Source organism: Hyposmocoma kahamanoa, unplaced genomic scaffold, assembly GCF_003589595.1.
Source record: "Hyposmocoma kahamanoa isolate Upper Pololo Valley unplaced genomic scaffold, ASM358959v1 92, whole genome shotgun sequence".
Lineage (NCBI taxonomy): Eukaryota > Metazoa > Arthropoda > Insecta > Lepidoptera > Cosmopterigidae > Hyposmocoma > Hyposmocoma kahamanoa.
In genome coordinates this window covers 22,398,287-22,414,633 of record NW_020654748.1, presented here as the reverse complement: position 1 = coordinate 22,414,633, position 16,347 = coordinate 22,398,287, and the positions used below count along the sequence as shown (strand labels likewise).

Genomic DNA, 16,347 nt, shown 5'->3' with positions numbered 1-16,347 from the left:
TCCATTGCCCGCTGAGTGACCTTGAGCCTTCTTATGAGGCCCATAGTGAGGGACCACGTTTCTGATCCATATGTGATCACTGGCAACACACACTGGTCAAAGACTTTCGTCTTGAGACATTGAGGTAATTTGGACGCAAAGATTTTTTGGAGTTTCCCGAACGCTGCCCATTCGAGCTGGATTCGACGAGAAATCTCTTTCTCAAAGTTGGACTTACCTAACTGGACTGTCTGCCCCAGGTATACGTAATGGTCAACAACTTCGAGTGTAATGCTCCCAATTTTAACTTTTTTATTTTGTTTTAACGTTATATTTTTAACAGCATTGTTTCACTTTTTAATATTAACTTTGACAAATCACAATATTTGCTCACTAGAAATTGCCTAAGGTAGTTTGCGATCGTGTCTTCTATGATTACGCATTGTTCCACGTTTCGTTCCCATTTATCTATTCACTTTTAATTATTTTCAACGTTTTATTTCTTGTTTTGATATGCCGCACTTAACGGAATTAATAAAATTAGCAATTATTGTTCTGTACGAATAAGACTTAGATATTCCTTACACCTATTCAGAGGTTAAAAACAAACAAAAAATACGATATTATATAGTCATAGTTAATATTTTATTTTTAATGTGACTCGAACCAGGCTTGCATCAACTTGCAAAACAATCCTTATACCGCTAGGCCACGATGTCCTTACTTTAATGGCTAATTGAAATTTGTATTCTGTATTTAAGTAAGAACTATACGTTAAAGATCAAAGTGGCTTAAAAACTTTCTTACAATGTCATGCACTAACGAGATGACCAGAGAGTCATATCAAAATAAATAATACGGCTCACAGGTTAAAAATGAAGTTTGTTTAACAATTTTCTCCACATTTTTGTGCTCAGAATCAAAAGGTCGACGAAGTCGGCTTGGGGACCCCCAGGTATCTTGTGTCTTATATGACTGTACATCACAATTTCGTCGTTTACTATAAACAAAATGGCTAAAAACGTTTTGCATCTTGTTGCATATTTTTAATGTTACCTTAAACGCCTAAAAGTCTCAAAAATCTTTAGATATAGATAGCAAAAATATTGTAAGCACCAAAAAAGGTTAATTAACATCCATTGCTTTTTTAAATTTAAATAAATAAATAAATAATTTTGGCTGTTGCACAATCGGTTACGAAGTTTATTATTATTATATGTTTAAATATAATTCAGTTTAGTAGCACCTTTATAATGTAGAAATATTTAAAAAACTCTCTCCCGTAAAATATGTTTCTTGTCGCTTACACAAGTTGGCGGTAATGACTCGATATGTTATTAAATTGTTTTTTTCAATTATACATATATATTATGATTTTGTATTTATGTTCAAGTTCGCTTAGAAAACAAATGAAGTTTATAGTGCTAGTTTCTGATTAGAACATTCTTCCCAATAAAATTTTAAGTCTATTAACATTTTAGCGTTTAGTTAAGTCTATTAACATTTTTAGTTTTAACATTTTAGCGTTATTAATATGTTGTCGCGCCGTCTAGTCACTTCTAATTTGTATTTGCATTTATTTCAGTGTAAATAATGTTACATTTTTTATTACGCGGGAAAATGATCGAATATTTAATACGATATGACAACTTCTTTAGAACTATTTTGAAGGGAAATATCGAGGGGAAAAGGGGAAGAGGTCGATCTAGGCTACCCTGTAGGTCCGTTACATAGACCAAATAAAGATACTTACCACCAGGCGCATTAGTTGTTCATCTCTTCATTTGATATCTTAAATTAAACAATTATAATTTTAGTTATAATTTATACATGTTTTCTGTTATACTTTTTCATTATTGTAAAAGTTTAATATATTTTACATTTACTTTAAATATAGAAGAAAATAATCTTATACTTGTTAATTAGATAAATACGTTAAAACAAGATGTTTGTTACTTGTTTACTCATCCAAACATCTCACAAAATTCACAACAGTTTATTGCCGCAAGCAACCAAGCTGTTTCTGAAAATCAAATTATGAGTAGGCACATAACATGACTAAACTTTAAAAATATGTCACTTCTTTTAAAGATCTTCTTGGGATCATTATATTGTAGCGGTTGTTCTTAATGCGAACGAAAACTTCTTAAAGAAATCCGAGGAATGGACAAGCCAAGAGTTTTAACGATGTGGTCAAAGAAGAGCACTAAAACTATCATATTAAAAAAGAGACCTCCGACAAATCCGGACAATTTATTATTGTTACTTATATGTTTGGGACCTGATAGATGTTATACTTATGATTAGGGCGACGAGTCCCAAAATAGGCAATATTGATCCCCCAGGGGTACACTCCAACACAAGGTTCTGTGAAAAAAATTGGGTGTACTTGACAACTAATCGGTACCCATGAGAGTGAATCCCATTTTGGCGTTCCATAAATAGAATATTCCACATTATATTTACAGTGCCTACGTTTTTTTATGATACCAAGTTGTCACTTGATACGTACGGACGGACGCAAGACACGTCTGTTCATAGCAGTTGCAATGCCACTCAAAACTTTAAATCGTTAAGATCTGAGAGCACTGCCACTGCGCCCTTCACACTGAGACATAAGTTTCACAAGCCCCATGTGCCTGTAATTTCATGAAACTTACACTACTAAGCACGTACTCACATAATACTTTCTCGTAATAGACACGTAATTCCAAACTAATAATATAAGTACGAAAGTAATTCTATCTGTTAGGTCTTCACGCTTACACCGCGGAACCAGTTTTGATAAATTTTGGTATAGTCTTAGAATAATAACGCATAGAAACCTAGTCCGCACACGCTGAGTGAGGCAAATTGAAGCGCGCCAAAAGGGCCTACACGAGCGGGCGGGCCTTCAGTGCTCAAGGTCAACTTGCACCGCGAACAGATCAAGAATTTTAGCTAAAAATGACGAAATGTGCGGTAAATGAGTGTAAAAATACGTCAGACAAACATAAAATAGATACTAACATCACATTCCACAAGGAAGTAACGCGTTTCAAATTGTATTTTTATATAAATATTCACTAAAACCGAAAATTAACCTACTACTAAAACTAGCCTACATGAATTTGATTTTTGCCTCACTTGTGACAGTTCGTTTGATATGAAACTATCATTCTATGCGTTATTATTCTAAGGGTATAGTGATATATGGGACCTCGGAGAATGACTAGGCTACTTTTTGTCACAAAAATAAATTTTAAAGGATGTGAAATTGGGAATGAAATTTTCTATGGAGACCCATTCATTTCTCAAGTAAGTAGTACAGTAGGCTACCCGATGTACTTATTCTGCGAAGAGAGTTACAAAGTAAACATTCCACAACAAACAAGATGGAGCTATATTCGACTGAATAAATGTAATGTTAGATAAACTTTACATGTGTTTTATGTTCAACCACGACAAATCATATCTCAGGGATAATTTAAAGAGTTTGCAAAACAATCGTAAATTAGATAAGTAAACATTTGTCCGTACAGATGAAGAAGAGTGGTTCGTAACAAATAAGGCTTTGAAACTGCATCTACCGGACTGTCTTGCGGGTGATAAGGGTCAATGGATGGTAGGATTTGTGGAAGATCTCGCTCCAAGCACATTGAATAAAATAACTTTTTTTAAACATCCACATCAGTAATTCGTAGGATCTGCTGACTCGATTTATAGCAGAGTTGGTAAAGCACCAACTCAGTTTTAAATCAACGCTGCCCTGGTTTGGGCAGTTTGAGTCCAATCAGGTTGAAGGATGTATTCTTTGTTTTAACAATTATATATTTTTGGACCTTCATACTTATAAGCTAAAGGCACGTCAGATTTACTCGCCATTTACACCGAGTCGTCTGCCGCCTTCGGCAGACTACTTCACCTTGCCGAAGACGATGCACCCAGTCGCCTTGGTCGACTTCGACTACAAACTACCGTCGTCAGACGATTCACTATTTACACCGGGTAGCTTGTCGCCTTCGACGGGCAAGCGAAAGTCGCCTGATGACTTGGTGTAAATGCCAAAATCAAAGTCAAAATAACATTTATGAATGTTATGTCTGTCACTACTTTCCATAAAAAAAAATAGTTTCCTTAACATATATAACATTTTCATAAATGTACAGCGACGTTAGTGAAAGAATGTTAATATCTTTAAACTTATCTCTCAAAGACACGTTTTTGCAGGACAAAGATTCCATTAATGTCGGCGGCATGACGCCAAAGCAAAATACCGCGCCATACCATGCCTCACAGTGACAAGTAACGAATGCTGTGGCAGTATCTTCAAATCTTTGCTAATTAAAGCTCTGAGTGGCATTGCAACGTTATGGGTGGACATGTTCGTTCCGTCAACAGCACATCAGGCTATAGACTTTTATGCGAATATCGCGTTCAGTGCAACGGAACAAGATTGATGTGCTGCCGTCTCTCCTATAATTATAGTGTGGAATTTTTATGGAAAGCCCTAAAAATTTACGGTGATATTACAGGCACATGAGACTTGTCAAGTTATGTCCCTGGGTGACGAGTGCAGTGGCAGAGTCCTTCAGTTCTATGCGATTTAAAACTCTAAGTGGCACTGCAAATATTATGGACAGGCGTCTTAATCCATCTATCTATTCTCATGGATACCCATTACTTGTTATGTACCCCTAATTTGTTTTATACCCATTGACCGCTATCATAACAAAAAGTATTTGTTAATCTCTAACACCATCCTTGTCCGTGTTTTGTGGTATTTAGTTTGGTTTTCCCGCTGTTAGACATCATAACACGCCTAACTGACGTATGGAAAAATTTTAAGACGTAAATAAGTCAATGGAAAATTAAATTCAGGAAGAATGAAATTTTATCGCTGCCGAAATACCGATTAATGGAAACTGTAGCCAAACAAACTGAGTCATCATTCTTTTCGAAACAGCTGTTATCCAATACTCTATGGCCCTAAAAATAATGAAACAAAATCTATTCCTAGTCTAAGTCAATAAATCAATCGACAAGTGTTTTGTTTATGTACACATTGAAGTATGTAAGACTGACAGTTTTTGTAAACAATCATTTAGTTTATAAATTGCGTGATGTGGAAACTTTCCGGAGTGATGTTGACGTGTTAAGATGAGAAACAGTCACTTGATATTTTGTTCTCGACTACGCGAAGTCAAATCACTGGTAGGCAGTGGACTTGTAACACTGTGACATACTGAAGGAATATTGACTTCACAATGCGGGTGGCGCAGTACTATTGACGGATAAAATCGGTACCTCGTGTCCAGCACTATTTTTGTTTGACTGTCTTAACTGTAATTTCTCCTTAAGAGGGAGCAGAGGAAAAATTCCTAATCTTCGATTTGATTTTAGAGGGGTATATCCACTTTAAAGTTAAAAATAAAATATTGTATGAGTAACTACAAGGTATATTCAAGCATAGACAATAATCAGAAACATAAAACAATAAAGTTTCCTCGATAGATAAAAATCACGAAATAGACGTCTAATTTTCACATTTTTTCGATTTATCCTGGAAATGCTACAGGTTATTAGGACAAAAATTAGATAATTAATTATATTTATGCATGATCGACAACTGTCACTACGGATTTTTTCAAATCCCTTTACTTTTAGAGTTATTCCGCTAAAACGAATTTGGTACTTTTAATGCGCAAAATTCAACATCTCCTGTCGCATGTCACGGGAACTTCAGGCATATTATTTGTTTCACAAATTTGAGCAGAGCCATCTTCATAACTTAACCACAAAGACATAAAAATAGATTAATTCTGCATTTACCTAGATTAGCTTCTTTAGTTTAGCCCACACATCGTGTCCACAAAAATTTGTAACATTGAACTATTAAGAATAAAACAAATTAAAAAATTTTAAAAGAAAAACTGAAAGATTTATTATTAAAAAATATTATTATAATATTAATGAATTTCGGATAGTCGAAAACAGTCAGTTGAAAACAGCCTTTATTATAATACTAAGTGACGGGGCGAACAAGTCGTGCGCCTGATGATAAGCCACACGCCTCTCAGAGCTTTGAATCTCTAAGATCTAAGTGGCGCTACCATTGCACCCGTCACCCTAAGACATACGTTCAAAAGTACCATGTGCCTATAATTTCACCAGCACCCTTACCTTTCATAACCGGAAATAGGTATGGTAAGGTAAGGGCGGTAGAAATAGGTAAGGTAGCAGTACTTCCCTGGACGAACTCTCTCAGAAGGAGCTATGTATTACTCCAGTGAAATCAGTTAATTGTAACAAAATTGTGATGGAAAACCGTCTTCTTTTAGGCAAGAGTTTAGGCCATAGTCCACAACGCTGGCCCAATGCGGGTTGGGGACTTCACAAGTTTTATCTCTCACCTACAGAAATAAGGACGTGTTTCACGCGTATACTAATTGTTTTTAAAAAAATCTATTGATTTATGGTGACACTTCACATGGCCATTTATATTTGATATTATATTTTTCGTAAATTCGTATCACCATGTGTGACAAAGTATATGCGTTGTTTAGGCAAAGGAGCCAAATAGGCAAACACGCAAGTACTCCTTATTTAGTTCCATGTGTAGACGGTCAAATTTGTCAGTGATTGCATGTTTGTCTGTACGTCAAATATTTTTACAAGTACATCAAACACCTAATAATGCATACAAGTTGCCATCATAAGAAACCTGCCAGAGCATAAGGTACAAGGCGGTAGCAATAATTCAATATGGCTGATATTCGTTGTCATACAAGAGACGTTAATCGCAATGAAAATATGTAAGCACAAAAAGGTCCAAATAAAACAACAGTGTTATGTTATTAGATAACAAAAATGTCGTATAGTACACGGAAGAAAAAAACAAAAAAAAAACAAAATAACATACACTATGAAATCTTGATAATGATTGGTCATGGTTTCCAATTTAAAAAGATGCAACAAATTCTGGATCGTTAATATAATTTAAACTTTACTCAGTCGATACATCGTTGAAAGTGCAATACTTTTATTACACGTTGTGACGTTTTGATTTTATATTGAAATTTTATTCAACATGCTGCCATCTTGTGGCCTGTAGCTGGAGTACGACGAACGATTAACATCTGAACGAATAGATAACTAGAAAATTGAAAATTTATTGAGACTTACCGTCGATTTGAAATTCTACTATGGGTAATAGTTTTGGTGCAGCTATCATTTTTGCACTCGAAAACGTCACAATAAGGCATTTTTCTAGGATTTTAGAGAATTTGCACGAAAGATTTTAACGAAGAATTTTCAGAAGCGCACTTATTTCGTACCAGGAAATATATGGTCCGAAGAAATATATGTAAAACGGCCTTATACAAAAATAGCGTTGTTGACATGGCACCCAAAATATTTAATAAAATTCCAGACGCAATAAAAAATCTTAGTGGAATGCAATTCAAGCATGTATTAAAACAATTATTCATTGACAAGTGTTACTATAGCATAGAAGAATATTTTAATGACAGTTTCTTAGAATAGGTAAATGCTGACAGTTGGGTACCATTTAGTTATTAATATTTTTACACTTTTTAATTATTATTAGTTTTTTGACATTGTATCCATTTTTCTTTTATTTTTATTTTGACATTACATTTTTATTTATTTGACTTCGTATGCCACTTTGGCTTATTGCAGAGATTCCGTAAAATTATTATTACCATCTATATCATGTACCTGTAATAACGAATGAATAAATGAATTGAATTGAATTGAAAAGAATTGCGCAACCATACAAAGTGAAAATGGCGGACTGAACTCATATAGGTCTTTCGAGACCTACTGTTGGCACACGTCTGGAGCTAACTAATCACTTCTACTGTATTTATTGTTCTGTGTGTGTAACCGTGATAAGAATATGTATAAGAAGAATTCCTCTTACCTTATAAATAAATAAATAAATAAATAGGTCTATTTTGAAACTTTTTAATAAAAAAAATAATTAAATAAGTTATAACTTATAACTTATTTAATTTGTCAAATTTGCCAAATTTTATTATATTTAATTAATTTGAAATTTAAATTTTATTTCAATTCTATAAGGATCAATGTTATAAAATAAAATTTGCTTGTTAATAAATTAATATAATTTTAAGATTGCAGTGCCTTTGCAGGGTTCATGTTTTACGCAATAAAGAATTTGAATTTGAATTTGAAAAGAAAATTAGTCGACTGTCATTTTTAACATTTAGGTATTCTTTAAATTCCCTTCTACTATAAGTTTGTCGAGTGGTTCGAGATTGACTTTGCATTCTCGTGAGTTTGCGTTGACTTTAATTGAAAAATATTTGTGTAGAAGTATCGTATCATCCCCTCGGGCGAGTTGCCCGAGGCGTCAGACAGGAGGACAGTCGCTTTAAAGTTAACAGACTCCACAAAAACGCGTTTCAGTCTACATATAAATTTTGTATTATTTCTTATTGTGTTTTGTGAAATATCGTAATAAGTTATACATTAAACTTTTCATTAAATCTAAGCTGCATTTTCATTACATTTATTAGTAATGAAACTGTTGTGTAATCGGTGTCAAACTATTATAATTAAAAAAAAAATCGAACCGTTTCTACTTTGTCACAAAATGTAAATAAAATGCATTTGTTTTTAGTTAGGTTTTACTTTACTCAATTAAGCTATTTTTTTTTTAAATAACGCACACACTCAACATAGTCCCGCACTAGGGAAACCCTGTGTCGCGGGTGCCATGGACACACATATAGACAACCACAAATTACACCCAAACTCACGAGAGAAATAATTGTAGGCCATACAAATATTTCTCCCGGTCCGGGAATCGAACCTGGGACCTCTGCGTGGCAGTCCGGCATGGTAACCGTTCGGCCACGGAGGCAATTAAATCGATGTTGATTATTTTGATGTGTACTTTATGTCTAATTCTTATTTATTTAAATAAAGTACTTTATACGTGACGTGAACCCTTGAATGTAATATTTTTGTTCTGTTAAATATGCTATATATGTAATATTTTTTAATGTTTTAAACGTCTAGTAATTGCGATGCCGTAACTTGTAATTATGATTATTACAATCTATCTCATTCTTTATATTCATTATTTTGGTATATAAAATACTAATATCGTCTGTTAAAAGTAAAACAACATAAGTGACATTCCACAAATCCACAAAAAATCTCCAAATTATTAACCTGTTGTAAGAAAATCACCATCTTTCTGCAGATAAAACCACTTATTAAGTTTATAGCTTTTTGTTATTGAGTTTCACCTGCAGAAAGATAATGATTTTTTACCATAGCGATATAGAGACTTTTTGTAGAAAATGTCACTTATGTGGTAACACCTTTAAACAGACGATATATGAAGAGATAAACAAGTAAATAAAATCAAGGCTTCTCAGAGAAGTAGTTTCTTGGACAAATATGTACGACTAATGGAGTCTTGAATAAATATGAAAGCTTTTGTAGTAGGTTTTAGTCAATAGTTGTCGATGCTATGCGTATTAGAACGAGAAATTGATATCTATACTCGGCAATGGAATTAGAGATCTACAGTTATTGACACAAGGATCAAACAACACAAAAAAAAAATCTTCGATCTGACTGGACTCGAATTATTGACTGCTGCCGCAGCGTGGCTCCTGCTCTTACCAACTAAGCTACAGACTGAGTCAGCAGATCTTAGGAATTTGTCCATGTGCCCATTGCAGACCTTCGAATAGTTTTTTTCCGTAAAATTCAACGTCTATTACGCTTTTTAGTAGCAGTAGAGCGTCCAGGGAAGTATTGTCACCTTACTTATTTCTGCCGCCAAGCAGTAATGTTAGCATTACGGTTGCGGTTTTGAAGAGTAAGGATGCTGGTGAAATTATAGGCAACATGGGATTTGTCAACTTACGTCTCAAGGTGACGGGCGCAGTGGCAGTGCCCCTGATCTTTGCAATTTAAAGTTCGGAGTTTACCATCGGGCGCACGACTCGTTCGTCACATCACTTGATATTTAAAAAAAAAATGCTTCTCTGGAGCACACTAGTGCGCTTGCAAGCGTGTGGATTTTAAGCGTTTGTCTAAACTAGTTTGCCAAGCGTTTGTAGACGTTTGGAGCTTGCGGCAAATATCTAGCGTGTAGAGCTGGCATTAGGTCCGGCTAGATCAATTATTATTACAAAAAGAAGCAAGAAGAAAGGAAACGTTCATTTGCTGCTTTTTCTTTTCTTTTTGTATTTATAATCCTTGTTTTGGATTCCAAATGCAGGGTTCTGCTTACACTCCAGAAAGAATAAAATAGTCTCGTTTGATAGATATCACTTCTTTTTAATTTCTTTGACCATTATGATTTGTTTTTAATAGTTGTGTTTAAATTCTTAGCGCTAAGGAAAAGGCAAAGGTTTAAATCTTATAGTCACGTCTATGAAGACGTGTCATTGTTTTAAAATATGCGGCATATCCATTTATCAACCAAACGTAGCAGAAAATATAAATCTATCTGTCGACAGATGTCAAACAATACTAACTAACACAAACCCGTGGATACATGGCAAGCGCTTGCCGCAAGCTTCCTTTGATTTGTGCACAAAGACCGACACTAAACCAGATAGGCGACAAACACATGCAAGCTTGCGCAAGCCAACCCAAACACACCATCCTCACGTTTGTGCTTGCGCGCCCTTGCCATGGTTTGGCAAGCGTACGGAGTCGGCATCAATGACTGACGAGGGATATCTCTTCTTTGTTTCGTACTTATTCGATCTTTGTACCAGTAATAATAATTGTTACATTTTTTATTGATGTCGTATAAAGTAAATTTGACTTAGCTGTTTCAATAATATGTATTTTTTTAAGCATTATCTTTTTTTCCCTCAGATCTGTTTGTGGGAATGATCTTGGTGTTCGCTGATATCATCCAGAAGATAACCATCGCGTGGTTGGCCGGAGAGTTCATGTGCAAGCTCGTCAAATTCCTGCAGGTAATTTTGCGTTCTTTTACTGCATTTGGCTTTATTATGGGGATCTTTTGTTTTTATTATATCCAGCCCTTGGTGTTACACGACTGGAGATGAAAGAGACTCAGTCTTTTAAGGCCTTTTAAAAAACCTCGACTAATTTTTAACGCCTCACGACTAGTCTAGTCTTTTAACTTTCAAGTCTTGTGTCATTAGACTAAAACTGAAGACTAATTCGATTCGAAGTCTTTTAACACTAGGAAGCTCAAAAGTATTGTAGGACTAAAACGACTGGCGCCTCATAGCCTCGGGAGTCGCGAGTCATGACCCGTATGGCTTGATTTCGTTTCTACCCGCAAGGTATTTATTTAACGTTTTTTATTATAAATAAACGTGATTATTTACTACGTACTACTTACGTCATTTTTATTTTGTAAACTTTGGGTTTAATAAGACATAAAATAGGTATAAGTCCTTTGCAAACAACTCGAGTCTTTTAAGTCATTCAAGTCGTTTAAGTCTTTTGAATCTTTTAGTATAACGACTGAGTTTTATTAATAAAGACTCGAACACCCAGTCTTAATTTCAGAGTCAAAAACGCCTTAAAAGACTGAGTCTCTTTTATCACTATATACGACATGCCTCTCCATGACAGTTTCAATGCCATTCAGCGCTTTAAGTCGCAAAGATCTGAGGGGTTCAGCCACTGAGCTCGTCACCCTGAGACATAAGTTGACAAGTCCCACGTGCCTGTAATTTCACCTGCTGGCTCGTTATTTCAAATAAACAGCTCGACTTAATTTACTACCCCACCACAATTTTGCGCTAGTCTCACCAATAAATTTAAAAAAAAGACTTTATTTATGCAAAATACATAAATTACAAATAGTTATAAATATATAATAAATTACACAATTACTTCAAAACACAAACAAAAAAAAACACAATTATAGAAAACAAACAATATGTATCGAGTTCTTAGGTTTTCGCGATTGTTACACATAGGAAATGAAACTATTTTTCCGGATTTAAATCGCGTATATTTGTTTTTTCAAACAAACCGATGTTTCGGGCCCTTTACAGGTCCCATGGTCACGGTTGACTGAGGTGGTACAGTCTTCAACCAGTTATGTCTAATATTGATGCAAACCACCCTATTTTTTCACTATAGTTACAATAGTTATTAATTAAATACCTTATTTTTAATTTTACAAAGAAAACATTCCAATTTACGCTATATTACTTATAAAACAATATGTGATAAAAATATTCAAAATAAAATAAATAAGTAATAACAAGCACGTCAAAAGGATTCGTGCTAATTACATAGCTGTTGCTTTTAATCATAAAATGGAACACTACAATCAAAATGTAAATTTTGGCACAAATAATTAATTACTAATTCGAACGAAGCCAAAACGTCTATTTTGGGCCACACGTCACCTTAATACAAAAGCCCGGGCTGTAGAATTTCCTGGAAGTTAGATTAACTATTTGAAAACGTGCATTAAGTATGTTAAACTGGCGTAACTTAAACGAAGGTCCTTGGAAGTTAAGAGATTCGTGAAGCTAGGGCAATTTACAAACTTGGCTCCAGAGTGTCTCTGAGAGATAAGTTTTATAAATATGCAATTTGTGTTCAGAAATACAGTATTTTTTCCTGAAAAGTAATGATAGACCTATTTAATATGAGGAACAAAAATAAACTGTCTGTTCTTAACAGCCGTCTTTCATAAAGTTTAGTCACAAATTCGTTCAATGTTTGTACTTTTGTTATAAAATTTAAAACTAACGTGAAGGAAAAACTTTATAGAGATAGATATTTATTTATTTATTTATATTAATATAGATACAGCTTCTGCGTGACGAAGATACGTAGGAGTGATCCGTTTAGATCTTTCCAGTTATTCTATAAATGATATTTTAATAATAAATTATTGTAAATTTAAAACTAACGTGAAGGAAAAACTTTAAACAAAAGATATTTATTTATTTATTTATTTATATTAATATAGATACAGCTTCTGCGTGACGAAGATACGTAGGAGTGATCCGTTTAGATCTTTCCAGTTATTTCTATGAATGATATTTTAATAATAAATTATTGTAAATGATAAATGTAAATTACTTAGTTTCTATTTTCAAAGAGCAATCCCTAAAACCTCTTATTAAATTCTTTTCTAAAGAATTCTCTAATCTAATCTTTCTGTCATGCGGATGAGTAACATCTATAATGAATTTGACGCTTTTCAAATGTACTTTGTTTACTTAATAATAAAGACGTTTTGAATGTGAATTATCACAATAAATATGAAATATCATAAGAAAGATTCGTGTCTACAAAATAGTAATCAGGCCAGTCTTAATGTGTGGGTGTGACATGGACACTAACGCTGAAAGAAGAACTAAAAATAAATAAATAAACATAGATATTCCGAAAGATTCTGGGACCAATCAAAGGAGAATTTGGAGTAGAAAGATCAAAGAGATAGTGTCTGAGCCAAACATAATCGGGGAAGTAAAATCCGCCCGACTTCGCTGGGCATGTGGAAAGACTGGGATAGGGTAGTGTTGCCGAAAAAACGCATTTGGGACCTAAGAGGCATGGTCCAGTGGAGTCTCCAAGATATCGCTGGAAGGACGGAGTCGCCAAAGACCTGAGGGAGCTAAATGTGCCCGAATGGTCAGAACTAGCACAAGACCGTAAAAATGGCGTACTTTGGAGTTGGAGGTCAAGATCCACTTCGGGTCGCTGAGTCAGCGAAGTAAGTACAATAAATGGGGAATTCCAGAATTCTTGTAGCAATCATGGTAAAATGTGATTAAATCAAACACTGACAGGTTTCTTATGCTTATTATTAAAAGTCCGTGCGGTGTGAAATAAATGAAAATCAATTCTGTATTGGCCGTGTTAATCTTTTCATATAATCTGTTGCCATCTTTCAGGTAATTTCCACCCAAGGAGCACACCCATATCTAAATATATACTATAAGATATCTAATAGAATTTAATTCGATTAAATATTTTAAGAGTTCAAATTCCCTCAAGATATCTTGATGAAGGTTTCTAGATAATTTAAAGTAAAAGTGGGCACAACTTTATTAGTAGATCACAAGAGTGCTTTGAGAAACTATCTGTAGGTAGTGCTAAGAGGGATTCTTATCTTTTTTCTCAAGTAACCTTTCTATAATGCTACAAGACCATTTGTAGAATGTAGACAGTTTTTAGATAATTTATAGTCTATGATAGTTTTCTTAGTAATGCTATTTTAAAACCAAAATACTAAAGTGTTATAAACGCAATTCTCTTAATACTAATAGATTTCAAGTTTAATGGCTTACAAAATATAAACTATCAAAATTGCAACATGGAAAAATTAGATATAATATTTCTGACTTTTTCGCACAATGTTTAATCGGTTAGAAAATGCAAATTGACGTGCGACTTTAAATGCATTATTAAAAGTGATGTAAAACCAGCCATTAAAGTAATGCGCTCGCTAAATTTTAAATATTTATGTATAAAATATAAACTTAATAAAAATACGGTTATCGATTTTCGGTTTAAATATCTAAGAAAGCTTAAATATACAAAATAACTCACAAAACAAACCATTTCCAAGAAGTTCTAGGCTTCTTCAGGTTAATTTCAACTTAGATTTACTTTTTAGCATTTTAGTTTATCTACAGAAAAACTTTAGAATACTACAATTTACTTGCTTTAGTGTAGTTGATCTTGTAGAAGAATTCACTCCTATGAAGCTTTTATGATTGTCTACAAAACGCGATGTTTCTAAGCGATTTTTTCTTTTGACAGTATTACAAAAACTTTATAAAAGTTATAGGGAATAGTGAGCGTATTATGCAATAAAAAACTTTTCAAAACACTAGGTCAAAAAAACAATTGAAAAAAATCCAATTTGTTGCAGAAAGATGGATAAATTCCCTATCATATAAATATAAGGAATATTTTAATGACATACCTAACTTATGTTGGAAGAAATAAAATTTTCATTACAAAATTGAGGTTATTTCTTCACGCCAACCACATTTCACACAATGATTTCACTGTATTCTATTGATAGACGGCACAATACACATACACAGCATTAAAGTACAGTTGAAAGGTTGTACCCCTAACTAGCCGTGAACAGGTTCACGGCAATGAAACGGGAAAGTTACGGTCCACAAAATTTATTAAACAAGTAAAGTTCAAAGAAAGGACCCTAAATAGGCCGAGTAACTGAATTACAGATATAGGTACACGAAGGCTGTAGACTGTTATAAATTATTACACATGATTTAGCTTATTAAATGATTATAAATGTAGTAAAGAACCAGAATTAGCGATTATTCGCGATGGAATTTGAAACAGCTCCGACTGTTGTGGCGGTCGAGCTGGAAGTGACCGTGGTACGAAAACAAAATGAGAAAGTGAAGGAAGATGGAACAATTCAAATCTAAAATTTAAATACATGTAAAATAAAAAAAAAATAGGATACAAGCGGAGAGAGGCGATATAAAAAGGTGAGATGACGGTGTAAGGAGGTCACACCGTCACACAGTACCTTACGCGCACATTTCAATCGTTTTTATCATTTCAGAACACGGAATTACTTCACAATGTTTATTTATTTGTCAGCAAACAAAGACATGACCTGACATGACTCGCGCGCGAATTAATACGACTATTGCATCCAACGTTGCCAATTTGTGGGAAATTCCCCAAATTGTGGGGAATTTCAACTAGATTGGGGATTTTGTGGGGATTGGCGCTATGTGAGGAAAACATTATTGTCAACTTATGTCTCAGGGTGACGGGCGCAGTGGCAGTGCCCATAACATTTTTGCGATTTAAAGCTTTGAATGTATAATTGTAAGTCAATGTTTGAATGGCACTGCAACTGTTTGATAGGCGTGTATGGCGTGATGCACGACGTGTTCGCCCCGTCACTTGGTATTTTTTAAAAAAAAAACAAAAACATATGCTGTTATCATTGACTTACAAATAAATGGACGACGGGTCTAATACAAAAACCACGAAAAAAATGTCCCAAGTCAACCTATTCGAAATTTAAATTGTAATGTCATCGCAGTATCGCGCTGTCAGTCGAACAAATGAAGACTAAAGCGGAGTTTGGCGCTCTGTATACGATTTTAGCGCATTACAAGTGCGGACACTTTTTAGCGCGGACCCGACGTCCATATAATTGTAAGTCAATGGCTGTTATGATTAGACTAAGGACACACGAGTGAGTAACCCCAACAAATAAATTCAGTTACAGGGCCAACAATTCCACAATGTCAAATTACGTGATCTATTTATTATTATGTAAGGTGACGCGAGTGACCGACTCCTTTAAATTAATTTGTAATAAGATTTAGGATAAACTATTCTATCATAGTAATACGT

General features: G+C 34.2%; 1 protein-coding gene across 1 annotated transcript in view; it reads left to right on the top strand.

Moving 5' to 3' along the window:
* LOC113236669 (cardioacceleratory peptide receptor-like) overlaps positions 1-16,347 on the top strand; it is a 77,805-nt gene that overhangs the window by 29,592 nt on the left and 31,866 nt on the right. The window contains exon 3 of the mRNA XM_026472830.1: positions 10,855-10,958. Coding sequence (XP_026328615.1) covers positions 10,855-10,958 — 104 coding nt within the window. The remainder of the gene's footprint in view (positions 1-10,854; positions 10,959-16,347) is intronic.